Source organism: Alligator mississippiensis, chromosome 10, assembly GCF_030867095.1.
Source record: "Alligator mississippiensis isolate rAllMis1 chromosome 10, rAllMis1, whole genome shotgun sequence".
NCBI classification, from domain to species: Eukaryota; Metazoa; Chordata; order Crocodylia; family Alligatoridae; genus Alligator; species Alligator mississippiensis.
In genome coordinates, this window is record NC_081833.1 from 48,872,891 (window position 1) to 48,887,551 (window position 14,661).

The 14,661-nt window shown below is 39.0% G+C and overlaps 1 protein-coding gene across 10 annotated transcripts in view; it reads right to left on the minus strand.

Moving 5' to 3' along the window:
- Positions 1-14,661, minus strand: part of CHD9 (chromodomain helicase DNA binding protein 9) — a 216,340-nt gene that overhangs the window by 130,889 nt on the left and 70,790 nt on the right. For 7 of the 10 annotated variants that reach the window (XM_014603352.2, XM_014603349.2, XM_019497467.2 and 4 more), the window contains exon 5: positions 3,642-3,979. In XM_014603352.2, coding sequence (XP_014458838.1) covers positions 3,642-3,979 — 338 coding nt within the window. Of the gene's footprint in view, positions 1-3,641; positions 3,980-4,808; positions 5,047-5,169; positions 5,525-14,661 lie in introns of those variants that run through there. The other 3 variants (XM_059713795.1, XM_014603354.3, XM_019497468.2) reach the window with 2 other exon arrangements.

Genomic DNA, 14,661 nt, shown 5'->3' on the forward strand with positions numbered 1-14,661 from the left:
TGCTGTGGCAATTTCTGCTGTTAGAATTTATGCATTGAGTTATTCAGGAATGCTGCCAAATTTTCCTAAGAGAAAACTGAGAAAAAGGAAATGGTAATTTTAACAGTTTATAATTTCAGCAAAAGCTGCATGAAATTTCATGAGACAGAGGCACTTTTATAACCTGTTACTATGCCAAATATCAAAACCCTATTGAAAAACAAGATTTTACTTTACGTAATGGAATGAGCTAAGCAAACTAAATATTGCAGTCAGAACCAGCTCACCCTACATGAAGATATTTCAAAATGATTAGTTAATTCAGGTGCCAAGCTTCAGATATTTTAAATGGTTGGACTGTTAGAAAAGTTATCATATCTGTACACTTTAGCTTCTGTAAACTGTCTCATTTTGGGCACCCAAAGATCACTTATTTTGGCAAATTTATGCAATATAAAATGTATGCATAATCATGTAAACTAGGTACAGCAGCAATCACTATAGTTAAGTTTGCAAAAGTTTTCACTGTAGCCTTGGTTTCCTACTTAGAGTGTGTTTTTATGCATGCCTTCAGCAAAAATGTTTAAAATGATTTCTGAATAAAATTACAGTTAAAAAACAAATTATTTATGCTCCTAATCTTACAAACAATCACATACTACACATTAAACATGTAAACAGTCTCCCTCAAGACAACTCATCTAATTTAATAATTTAAAAGTTAGGTGGACCTGTTGGTTTTTGCAACATATGGAAAATTATTAAGCCATAAATATGGGATCCCTTTATCTGTTTTGCTGACAATTGACTGACAGACCAGGTTAGCTTGGGAGCTCTCCTGCATAAGCAGAAGGCATAACTTTCTGATAAAAAGTTTTGTGTTTGTTTAAATAATGTAACCATTTGAAATATTCATTTTTTGACTCTTACATAGTTAAGTAAGAGTATTTTTATTTCTCTGATCAGCATCAAAAAACCCCACACAAATGGAATTCATACAGAACAATTAATTCATAACTGTGGTGATTTACATATTCAGCATTTCAAAATACGAAGCATTCAAAATAAAAATCTGTAAGTATTGTATAATATATATTTAAGAACAATAAGAATTACTGATATAATTTCAGTTCAATTCTGAATATTTCGCCTTTTTACTTTTAGCCATATATCTATCCTGCTTCAGAGAACAGCTTTATTTTTTATAATTTCCTTCATTATCCAAAAGAAAAGTGCTTTACTAGCAGACTACAGACAGTGAATACTTCATACACCAGAAATTCAGCCATCTCTCGAGAACATTGCAACAGATATTGTTTAACAGATACCACTTATAACTACCTCTATAAAATAATGAAACTGGCAGGAAATGAATCAAAGCCCAGGCAGAAAAATCTGTTTCCCTCTCCCCCCACTTCCATTCTTTAAAGGATCCAAACCAAAACTCACTGAAGAAGGAGTAGAAATATTCCAGTTTTAATGACTTTAATAAATTTAGATGAGGCCCAAAACAACCTGATGAAAAATGTATTTTGAACATTCATCTGTTTAGATTTTAATATCTTATTTGACACCACCTCAAGAAATCTTACTTGAAAATTAATCCAAATGGATATGGACAGGAATAGCACCATGTGGACAGAAAAGTGACTGTATAATTATAAACAAAAGTAGGAACATTTTTATCTACTTAAACAGATTTTCACATTAATAAAGAAAGAAGCCTTATGAGGCATATTACAGAGACTTTAGGTACAGTCTTAATGATCTGGAATGGGCAGAAGACTGCATATTAAATGATATTCACAGATAATTTTAAACTGAAACAAGTTGTTAATGGCAGAAACAAAAATAAATGCAAAAGTTTCCACAGAGATTAGAAATAAGGGTAATGCACAACGGAATATGTTTCTCTTAGGATACCTGTGAGATAATACAACATAAAGAAGATACAAAATACAGCTAATAAGCATATGGGAGAAATCTGAAACTCAACAAAAATAAGAGACTAGAGATCTAATGGTGATCAGCAAATCAGTGTGATATGCCAAACAATAAGAAAGGATTAAAGGAACTAAATTAAGACCAGGAACATGTAGTGTGTAGATCAGCAGAGTTTCATGAATGACATCCATCATTCTGGGAGCAGGTGCCTAGCTTAGAAGCAATTTCTTTTTCAGTATTTGGAACATTTAATACACAAGACTGCACAAAATTCTAAAATATGTACAATAAGAAGCAATACTACACTTGTAGAGGGATGGCCTTGATAATCTAAAAGGGCATTTTTATATCTGCCCTTCTTCTGTACTTGATACCAAATTAAACACATGAATAAAAAGGCACCAGAGTTAGTGTTACTATTTTTTGAGAAGAAACGCAAAGTGAAAATATTAAAAACATCCAAGCCTTCTATTTTATTTGAAAGCTTAATATCTCCAGATTTATATATTGCCCCTTCTGTTACTGGACCAGGCCAAAATTACAGGGAGGAATGCCACCTACAGAATTTCTAGCAACACTTTCCAAGGCATCTTAAACATCCTTTGGACATTCCTCAAAGTACCAACCCACCTCGCCCCCACTAATTTTGCCAAATTTTATCAAGTGACACAGCAAACTTATGGCTGCAGAATACATAGTAAATTTAAAATATAACTTGACTGCAAGCGGTCTCACTATCTTGCCAATACCAAAGTTTCCTCAAATACTTCTATACAATTAATTTCCTAGTGTTCATTAGACTTCCAGGTTTTTCTTAAATGTGATCACAGATCCACATCAAACAGGCATTGATATAAAAACAGAATTAGAACATAGTATAAATTTAACAAAACCCCTCAAATTAAAAAGACATGACAAATAAAAAAGAAATGGGTTTAAGACTTTTAGGGCTTGTATATACTTGAAAGTTAATAGACTGACATACAGCATGAAGGCTCAGATCAAGTTCAGGTGGTCCACAGAGGGGACCACCTGAGCCCTCCTCTGCACCAGATGGACTTCACTTCAAGAGGATTCTTCAGGAACAAACGACCCCGCTCCACCTGAAGAGGACCCCTGCAATGAGACTCTATATGGACTGACACACTTTCTTCGACTTACTTCCTCCACCATTGCGGACCATTGTATGGGTTTGTGTGCATCTATCTTCTCTCTCTCTCTCTCTCTGTCGCGAACCCCCTCCCTCCCCTTCCCCTACCCCCTGGGCTTAGTTGGCTAACATTGTATCTTCTGTAACCTAGTCACGTTCCCCTCCTCACCCCCATCCCTCTAATGTTAGTCCCTCGCTCGGGTGATTTGTATTTCCCTACTGGCTTTGTCATTTTTTTGGATTCACAATCCTAAACACCTACTAATAAAATTCAACCCGTTCCTGAGTAACTCCATGTATGGACACTTACTCTGGAACAAAGTGACTTGTTCCTGTTTAGCTTAACCCACTTTGGAAATGGGTTAAGTTAACAGGAACAGGGCACTCCTGTTCCAAAGTAAGTGTGTTAATACATGCAGTTAATCCAGAACAACTCTATGTACAGGCAAGCCCTAAGAAGGCAAATATCCACTCCACTATTAATAAACACTTTCTACTTCAATCAAATGTTGAACAGAAATCAAATCAAATTTGAACAGAATTAGAAATAAATAAATAACTCACTTACCCTATTTTTGTTTTCTCTTTAATTTTGGATGAGGAGCCAGTTCTAGGTTTTTTGCTCTCCTTGTCCTTTGGTTTAGATTTAATTTTTCTACCTTTCTTTTCCTCTTTTCCTTCAGCTGAAACACTGGGGAAATTCTCAGGACTCATTACTCGTGGAATATTTCTCTCCCCTCTCTCTTTTGCTTTTGCAATTGCCTCTGATATTATGCGATTAGCCTTCTCTTGCTTACTTTCAGACTCCACTTTTTTCTTCTGTTTCTTTTCAGACATTGCCCTCACCTGGGTATTCTGCAATTTAGTATAAGCTCCCGAACCATCTGTCTTCTTCGAGGAAGGAGGCTGTAAGAATAAAAACATTAAATGTATAATGTTCCTAAAATCATTTGCCAATCTTTTTCATTTGGAATTGCACAAAAAAGTTAGCAAAACGTAGACCAATGCAAGTGCAACAAACAAGGACAAAAAATACCGTTTCAAAAGACAAAGGGATAGGTTTCAGTATATATACACACACACCAATTGCTGCTTTTAAAATGGTTCCATGAACAGAAAACCAATAAGAAAGATTTTCCCAATGTTTTCATAGCATTCTTAGCCACCTCTGTAATTGGATGCACCAGCTCTTAACCTTTTAAATATTTCTGAACATTTGGACTGTATTTCCACTAATTATTTATCATCTCAGACAATTTGAAAGAGTAGAGAGAATCAGTAAAGGGTACATCATCTGAAAGTACGATAAAAACAGGATACATCTTACAGTTAGATAAGAGAAATGGTATTAAATGTACTGCTACACAAAACTGATATTTGAACATAACTAAGATTTACAAAATAAAGAAAGTAACAAAACAAACAACAAATAGAGATCATGTACAAAGCGAGTTTTTACAATGGTAATGTGCTTGGAAAAAGTATTTATTTTATTTAAAATTAGATGAAGTTCAAGTCAATACTTGAAAGAGTTAATTTGTGCGCTTTTACTGTCACTTATATCTAGACAGACTTGTTTATGCTAGAGAGAAATTCTAAATTCAAATCAGCAATCTCTCTGAAATAGACTAGAAGACATGTCATTGTTTTTCTTTTTTACCCTTAAGGAATGGAAAGAATTTCCTATTCAAACAGACAAAAAAACCAGCAGATAACAATTCTGTTATGTTCTCACCCGTAAATGTGCCTCTGACTACAGCACGGAGAAAAGCCACCAGGAATTTCCAAACACATTTTCAGGCCAAATCCAGTGCGCTTCACTGGATACATTTTCTATACGTGCCTCATCAAATGCTTAATAGCAGTGCTGCAGCACTGGGAAGGAGGCAGAGTTTAGGATCACTCACTAAAATGCCACCTTAAGGCCTACAGGCTATAACAAATAACCAAGACTCGAGAAAACAGCAACAAGCTCAAGATGGCGATGCAGCACGACTCCCGCAGCAGCAGCCAGTAATAAGGAAGGTTATTCAATCCCATTAGCCTTTTAGCCCAAAGAACCCCTCCTCCTCCCACTCATTCAGGCTTTCACTTACCCTTCCTCTTGGCCTCTTCACTGAAGACATTTTTGGCGTCAGACAAAGGCTTGCCCTCTGCTTTTTCACCACCCCAGGCAGTGCTCAAGAGAAAAGCATTGAAAGAAGATTGCTAAATGGCCTATTTAGCAAGCTGCAGCCAAGATATGCACAACCCTCCACAAATACACATTGTGATTTATCAACATATTTCTTCCCTGACAAGTACACATCCACGGTTCCTCCAACTCAGGTATGACAAAGACTGTCAACCTCTCCTAAAGAGCAGAATTTCAACAATAGCTGTAAGCAGATAGCCAGATTCCAACAAAGCACAGAAAGAAATGAATGCACAAAGCATCAAAATGCATCAGCATGAATATTAGAGATGTCGTTAAAAATACTGACTCCTTCTGCGGAAGTAGGCCAGCAGATGGTGCTACCAGTTATTATTCCATTAGACTCTGCAATTTAACCCCCAATGGACTGTTCTTCCCTACATGTAGTACAGCGGTTAACTCTTACTTTTCCACCTCCTGCAGTAATAGTAAGAATTTTATTTAAGCAGCAACAGTCTCAGAAACTATCACTTCCATGTATTAGATTCTGCTGCAGTTTTACATTTATCATCTGTACCTAAACAGCCAAAATCCTAAACAACTCTGGAGATTGAATCTACAGTCATAACAGCTAAACACGCTACGCTAACATATTTAGCACAGAGGATAAAAAGGTAGGGGAGTAGGAGTGACTGTGCAATGTCTTCTTTCAGAATGAATAATTTGTACAGATTTCTTTCATTAATCCACACAACAAGAGATTTTTTTTTCTAGCTCTCATTTTCTTATCCTTGCTTCTCCCCCAACAAAGAAATACAGGATGCTTTGTGGAAGAATCTCCTCAATTCTAATATACTCCTGTACATTATCACTGTTTTTAAAAATAGTGATAGAGTATTTAAAATTTTAGCATTTAAAATTAAAATACTATATGATGACATGCTGCATCTCCTTAATATGACTATTTAGGCAAATCAGGCCAGCAGATGCATTTTAGTTTTATTTTTTTAAAGACTTAAAAACAAAACAAAAAAACCACAAGAGAATTCTAATTATTTCCTGACTATATTAGTCATTTTCTTCTTATCACTTCCCCTCCCTTCAAAAAAAATCTGGGGGGAAAAAAGTCATTTTTTCTGAACACTGTTTAAAACAAAAACAAACAGGACAAAATGTTTAATGTGTTCTCTCCATTTAGTGAAATATTACAATGATATTAAGATTTTAAAATATCCTTTAAAATAGCCTTTACATTGTTCAGGATTTCATTTATACTAAATAATAAGAAGAATGAATTAAAGTGTTTCTACTTCAGGACTAAGTTTTCTGTTCTAAATAACAGAGGCATTGAGTAAAAATAAGTTGGTATTTTCAAATTAAAAATAATTCTGGATGCAGGTATTTTAAATCTAGCAATTTCCCTGGAGTCATAATTGCAAGTCTACTTTGTTTTTTTTAATCAAAAGCCCCCCCCCAAAATATTGATGCATCATTGTTATAATATTTATAGTAATACCAAATATAAAGTATTTATTGTTAAGTTGTTATTTTACAAGTCAGTGAAAACAACCAACCTCTCATGTTTTCCAGTTCTCTATGAACAAAATTCTTGCCACTGGATTCTCACTACAAGTTTAGGGTCTACTCTGGAAGCTACTGAAATTAAGACCTGATCAGGTACCCTTTTAAGTCAGTATCGATCTTCATAGGAATGGATGATTTTTTAAAATAAAATTAAACCAAGAACCAAGGCCCCCAAGAATATACACAAATATCCTAAAAATCAGTGGTGTTCAAATTTTTGGCCCTTCAGGCCAGATGAGTGGTGCTGGGCTGGGCTGGTCCACAGGCTAGAATGAGCCCTGTCCTCCATGATCAGGCCCTGGCACCCAGCATCTCCCCCTCCTTGCCCCATATGGCAAGATTGAGCCTCAGAAGCTCAGTACTGCCCCTTCCCACCCCTGTGCTAGGATTGAGCCCAGGGGGCTCAGCTCGAATCTGCCCCCCTCCCATCCCTGGTGTGCTGTAATTGGGCTCCAGGGGCTTGATACTGGCCCCATGTACCAGGATTAGGCCGTAGGGCTGCCTCCACCTGACCCTATGCACTGGGATTGGGTACCTAATCCAGCATGCAGGGCCCTGGACTCCTAGAAATTTGACAGCAGGGAAACTGCCACTGCCTTCCGGAGCCAAATTTCCAGACCCATGTGGAACCCCATGGGCCACACTTCATGGTGATGTAGGCCAAATTTGGCCTGTGAGCCAGGGCTTGAGCAGTCCTGTCCTAGATCAAAAGGCAAAAAAATCTCCCTATGCCAACAAACTGAGAAGTGTTCAAGTAGTCAACCTGTACTTTTACAAACAACCTATTTAAGGAGATTCTCAAAACATTTGTTACTTTAAAACTAAGAATTCCCACTCTTTGTACCTTTTTAAAGCTCAAAAATAAAAGCCACTAATATGCCTATCTAGTATTCTATCAATGACCTGCATATTATATCTTACTTCAGAGTTGCTCATAAATGCTGGTCTGGACTTTTGCATGTTTTGGCACACTGCTTGTTGTTTTATTCTATCCACTCTAGTTCTAAGCATTTTTTCTGCACCTCAAGCTTGTAAAGCGCACTCCACAAAAATGATCTTATTTCACTAGCAAGCAGAGGGTACATTTTATTGTTCCTTGGTAACATCTTCAAACAACCTGAAAAGGGCCTTCAGAAGAAGAAATGGTGGGACCAGTCACTTCTCTTCAGATAACAATACAAAACATAAAACTGCACCAGGAAAGTCATTGCTGTGATGGACACTAATGTTAAAACAGGTGAACAATGAATTACGTTCTTAGGAGTAAAATTGCAGGGGATGGTCCAGGCACATCCCTACTCTCCACATCCACTACAGAAATTTACATGGCCTTTGCAACCAGATTATGATTCTCCGCCCCCCCCACCCCAGCAAGTTATTGTACCTTATTATTATTCTGTAATTTCAATACTGTAGCTTTTAAAATAAATTTAGTTCAGTCTATTGAACCAATCATGCAGGATTAAAAAAAAACAAACTACTGAGCACCCAGAACTCCCAAAGATTAAGCCAACTGGCAAGCCAAAAATATATTCCCCCCCTCCCCCTGGCTGATGATGAGCATCAAGAATTCAGTATGGGAATATCTTTTTGCCCATGTCTTACAAAGCTACTCTCCCGCATCAGTGGTAAGCAAGAAAACGTTTTCTAGTAAATGTGAGAGAAAGGTGGAAGAGGAACCCTTAAGCTATTTGTGGATTTAGAATTTAAGATTTTATTTGAAAAATATGTTTCTAGCATTCATGGTTGCAAAGATAATCTTCCAAATTTAACTGAATATAACCCAATGCAGTGTTGTCATCTTGAGTCTGCAAAAAGACAGCTCCAGGGTATCTGCTGCTGCTAACAGCTTTGCCAAGCAGCAGAAGAGTGAAATTAACAAGACTCCAGTCAGTTCCCCTGCTGCTATTCAAAATCCTGTGGGCAGCAATGAAATTGTCAAGAATCATGTCAATTTCATGCTGCTGCTGTTGCTGCTTGGGAAAGCCATTAGCAGCAGCAGGTACAGCCAGTATAACTAATCACAGGGGAGAACCACAAAAAAGAGTGAATGTCAGAAAACAGCAGTGGAGACTTCCTTAAATATGCCCTGCCTCACAACAGGCAAGGGGATGATATAGGGGACATCCAGCCCATAGCAGCAGCCAGGAGACTCTGGCATTCTGTCCTTCTAGTAACTATAGATCATATCTGTATTAGTGAAACTAATACAAGAGCAACCAAACCCCCAAGCAGGGGCCACAGATAAAATTTCAATAGAAACCATAACATTTTCCTCCTTCCCAGCACCTGTGGCCATTTTGCTGATTGGGCTTCTAGCCCTTGTTAGCACTAAGGCTAAGCAGACAGTCAAAAAGCCCAAGGCTGAATCAATTTAATCTTCACAGGTTAGTCTAAGCTGCATAGATTGATTCATAAGCAAGTGAACAAACATTCACCTTTGATTCAGGAAATGCAGCCACATGTTGCAGTGGCCCAGGCCAGAAGCTGGGGAGAGGCACTAGAGCACACCTTCCCTGCTTGGCTGGAGCAGATAGCTTGGGCCAAGGCTAGCACACATACCCTTGCAGGGGAGGGGTGGGGTTGCAAGGGAGGTGCAAAGCATCCTGGGAAGCTGGTGGACTGAGTTAACTCGAATCTGGAGAATATCTGGGACAAGGGTTCAATAGACCAATTTAACCTAAATCAGTTAAGTTTGATTTTTATTAGATGTTTAGGATTGTGAATCCAAAAAAGATGACAAAGCCGGTAGGGAAATACATATCGCCTGAGCGAGGGACTAACATTAGAGAGATGGGGGTGATGAAGGGAACGCAACTAGGTTACAGGAGATACAACGGTAGCCAACTAAGTCTGGGAGTGTGGGGAGGGGGGAAGGGGATTTGTGACGCTGAGAGAGAAAGATCCATCCAGGTTCAACTTAAACCAGTTTCAGCCATTTTGAAAGCAGTTTATGTTGGGGGTGCACCAATAAAGATTTTTTGGGCCAATACTGATGGCCAAATTATTAACGAGCCATATCAGTCAATACTGATCCGATTGCCAGTATACAGCCTGGCAGCTTGGAGAGCAGTGTCCGGCTGGTAAGTCTGTTTAGGGAAGGGAAGGAGGAGGGAAGGGGAGTGTGGGGTGCCGATCAAGGCCCCTATGGTGAGGAAGGGAGTGGGGCTGGGACAGGGGTAGGCACTGCACAGCCATGACAGGGCATTGGGACAGAGCCACGAGTGGCTCATCTGGGGATTGCAGGGGGTGGATCCTGCAGCTGTGCACACCCCTGGGAAAGCCATGGGGGGCATATGCCCCCTGGATCTGTGTGCGGGGCAAAGGTTGCGCCAGCCTCTTCCCAGTGAGGGGGCTGGGCTGGGGCACTCAAGCCAAGCAGGGCAGCACAGGGGAGGCAGTGGCAGCACTGGGGGATGTGGCTCTGGGGAGGTGGGGGAAGAAGGAGACTACACTAGAGTCGCGCCAAAATTCACTGCATCCAACCCTCCAAGCACTGCTGCCAATGGCTCAAGCACAGCCCTGACCGAAACCCCCCATGCCAGGAAGAAACCAGCACAGCCCCCAACCCCAGTCTGCAGCGGCAGCCCACACTCACCCCACACAGATCCGGGGGCACATGTCCCCCATGGCTCCCCCAGGAGTGCATGCAGTTACAGATTTGAACTGGTTTCTGATCACTTATACCAGTTTGTGTAATTTCTGTCCCAAGCTTAAGTGTTTGGTAAATGAAGACCTTCCTTAACAAGCTTTGTGACCAAGTCTATATGCCACCACTTTCTTACCACAAGGAATCAATCCTGTCTGAATGGACTGTTAGGGCCATTAGCTAAACTAAAATCCATGTTAACAACATTTTTCCTTGAATACCACAACTTACTTTAAAAAACAGCTGTGCTCCCATGGCAGCTAGGAAGATCTATTACCATGCAAGAAAAATGTAGTAGCAAGCTTGGCATCATCTAATTTTGAAGGCGGTACTAAGGTTAAGGTTCAAATTAAGTTCATAATCTTATATACACTTAACTTTAAATAGATGAGTTCAAGGAATCTGAAGGCATTCAGGAAACCAACCAACCAAATGCAAAAAAACCTGCCCAAATCCCAAACATAGGCCCAAGTACACTGCCTGAAATGGAAAGCTTGCTTGGGTTTGAGATAGGAATAAATCCCCCCTCCACAGTCCATAGAAGAGAAAATTCTTAATGGCCTCTATTGCCAGACATGTCTTTGCATTACTGGCTAATGAAATCATGTAGCTATAGATCTGTTAACCTCAATTCAAAATTCCTAATGCAGAGGTATTCATGGGTGGGTTTACTACAGTAAGAATACATATACCCCTGAACATACTTCCCAAATATTACCCTTCCTGCTCCACCAGCAGAATACTAGTTTTACTATAAAAAATTATTCTATGCCTTTTATATAAGGATTTCTTCTATGCTTTTTAGGGATGGGGATGACTTGATACATACAAACTGCTTCTGTAAGCATGAAATATCAAGGCTTTAAGTATCCAATTTTTGCCATACCAGACAGTTTGAATCTTGTAGATTAACATGCCCAGGAACCAATTACCACCACTCACTTTATTTACAATTCTATGCATTTTAAAGAAAAAGAAATAAGAGGTCACACATTCTCAGTGCCTTGTTCACATCTTTATACTTACTACTAGTGGGAGTAAATTATGTATATTTTTGAGACAAGGGATTGCTAAGAAGTTTACTAAAAGATTTTGATGGAGATGGTAACAATTTCTTTTGTTGTAAAAAGAATCAGAATTCTCTCTATATCTACTACATCCTTAGGAAATAATACTGGGGGGAGAAGGGGTATTTATTTTTTTAAATCAAGTCAGCCAACTGATGAAATTAAGTGTGGCTTTTTGGTGATATTCTATATTTTAATATTAACCATAGTATAATTCATGCAACTCCAACCAATGTATTAGGAGACCTTAACAGAGTATGTAAATACTTATAATCTATAATACAAGATTCTAGTAAAGAACATATGTTCCTCAGAATTTTAAATCTAAAACTAAGTATGCAGTTTCTGAATTTTGTCAAGTTCAGAAACCACATACTTAGTTTCCAATGCTCCTTTTTTCTCCCCATCTAGGAGATACTTTTATTAAAAAAAGGAGATGGTTTGCACCATTACCATTTTTCATGATGTTGCCTTAAAAAAAAAAAAAAAAAAGGTTAATGCTTTATTGAACATTTTTCTAGAATGGCAAAATCTCAACCAGGGTGCCATGACAGCCTTCCAAGGGTGATGTACCACCCAGACTGTTCTAATAGGAAAGCGACTGCTTTTTATCTTGCATGGCCACAGATGCCCCAGCATATTATGGACAAGTATTATCCACAGCTGCTCCCCACCCCAGCCACACCTTTGCATGCATGGAGAAATAGATGCAGGGTTGTACTTTTTAGCCCAGCTCATCCCCCTGCTACTCCCATGCTCCGTGATCAGCTTCCCCTTCAAGTACCTTCCAGGGCTGGTGAGGGGGTACGCTATAGAAAAAGCAGGCCACAGTGGGATAATGTCATGTTTCTGCTATCCTTACATGGGACTAGCTAAACTGTAGCTCAGTGCATCTCCATTGGGTGGCCCAAAATTCCAAAAACTTGGAGGGACGATATGAGGTTAAAAAAAACTGAGAAGCACTGGTTTAGGCTCAAGCTACTTTGATAGATTATACATATCAGAAGAAAATTATCTAAATTCTGGTTCTGTCCAGACACACACATTTCTTTTTCTTGACTCACTCAACCAAAATATATGACTTGCCTCCCTCTCCTGCAATGATGCTTGAAAATGAGGTTTCCATACTTCTATTTTTAGCTGTTTTCACTACAATTGAGGGAAAATTTTTTTTTTTTTTTTTTTACTTAATGAGGACTTCAGCAGGTGTAAAAAAAAAAAAAGGCTGCTTTTGGATAATGTCATTCTTTTCTTGTTGAACTCCCAGGGGGTGCTGTGGGGCAATTGTCACTAAGAGTGCTGTTAAGTGGAATCTTGTGGATTATCCATCACCAGCTCCTGTTCAGCATGTAGATGGAAGCATTTGGACAATAAGAAACTAAGTTCAGCTTGGCACACTCAAGCTCTCTACCTCATTCCCAGTGCTGTTGAATACCTAGCTCAGTATTTAAGGGACACCAAGATATTAATGAGATGGCCAGCTAAAACTCAATCCGACTAAAAACTGAAATGATACCGTTAGCCTGGGGGGTTGCAACCAGAAGATATGGAGTGTTAACTCTTCCGTTTTTTGCTACTTGCATGTACAACCAGGGGGAATTGTTGGAATTTGTACTTCTATTAAAACTCAAAACTTCAGTGCTGTCCAGCACTTTTACTATATGTCTCTGGCTACAAGATTGTAACGGCTTTTGTTCACAATACAAGCTTGATAAATTTGTTACTGCACAACTTGGTAAGTAATGCAATATACTCTGAATAGTATTTGATGTTTAACTGGAAACAGGTTCTAAAAGACGAGAGCAATTTTAGTTATAAGTGTTTCTCATTCTGAGCATGTGACATCTGCCATCCATGATTCAGACCAACTAAGCAACTGCTTTTCAGGATGTTGGTTCTTATCTGTAAAGCTCATAGAAACTGGCTTGGGACCTGTCCACTTGCGAGACCTCTTCTCTTTTTGTGCCTTAATTCTATAGTTATAATCAGTGGAAACATTTTTTTTTAAAAGTAATGCTCTTTCGATTTACCAGATCAGTCTTTGGCAGTACTTCACGCCTTTGAAGGCTACTCCTAACTATTCTCCAAAGTAGCAAAGGTCTCATGGAGTTCTACAAAGCCAAAACCATCTCAACCAGGTTTTTAGGAGCCTCTTCTGGCCACTGTGGATACTGGTGCTTAGTATTACTAGGAAGGAAGTATTTGGTTGAAGATAAAGAGTGGTTGCTGTCCCCAGTGACCAATAGTAAGTGGTCTGTTTTTTCTAAAGATTGATCAGCGGCACAAAAGTGTTAAGCATCTTCTGTCTTTTTGTCTCAGACCAACACAACTACCAAGTACACCCTTGAAGCACCTTCTGTACATTTTCATTTCCCTACCTTAACCAGTCCTCTCCCCCCCGCACACTCCTCACTCAGTAGCAGCATACTGTTGACATGTACTCAGCTTGAAGTTCACTGTAACTATCCATGTCTTTTTTTGGTAGTACAAGAGAGAAACAGTGAGATCTGTTGCCTGAACAGAGCTATCAAACAGGTCCTTTTCATAGGCAGACACTTTTTAAACATTTATTATACAAATATTAAAAACAAATGGCAAAAGCACAAATGGTATGTGGCATGCCCAGGGGACAACCATGAAACACTCGTTAGCAACAAAAAAAGAAAATGCACCATGACACTGGAGATTGAAACCCTCTCCCCATGCCCCCCATGGGGTTCCATATGTAGGATCAGTTGTCCATCTTTGAGAGAGATTGTTTGACTTGTTAAACCTTTATTTAAAAAAAAACCATTAATAAGAGAATGGTGCAAGTGCAAAAGTATATGTACCCCCTCTCCAAGGGGCCAAACACAAAACATACATCAGTAACAAAACACCTGTATCATCAGACTGAATCCCTGGTCCCCATAATGTTCTTCATGGGGTAACACATTCATCTTCCACCTTTCAGAGCGCCACCTCAATGGCCCAGCACAGTACACATTGGTCCACATTTTTTTGCAAGGTGAAATGTACAAACTCAAATGTGACACGTGCCCAGACAAAGAAATAGGAGAGTTGGTTGGAACTGGTTTCTACGGCTTTTCAGGGTCTCTATCTTGGCCTGGCAGATTATGTTCCTTTAGCTGCTTCATACAGGACAGAGAAAATT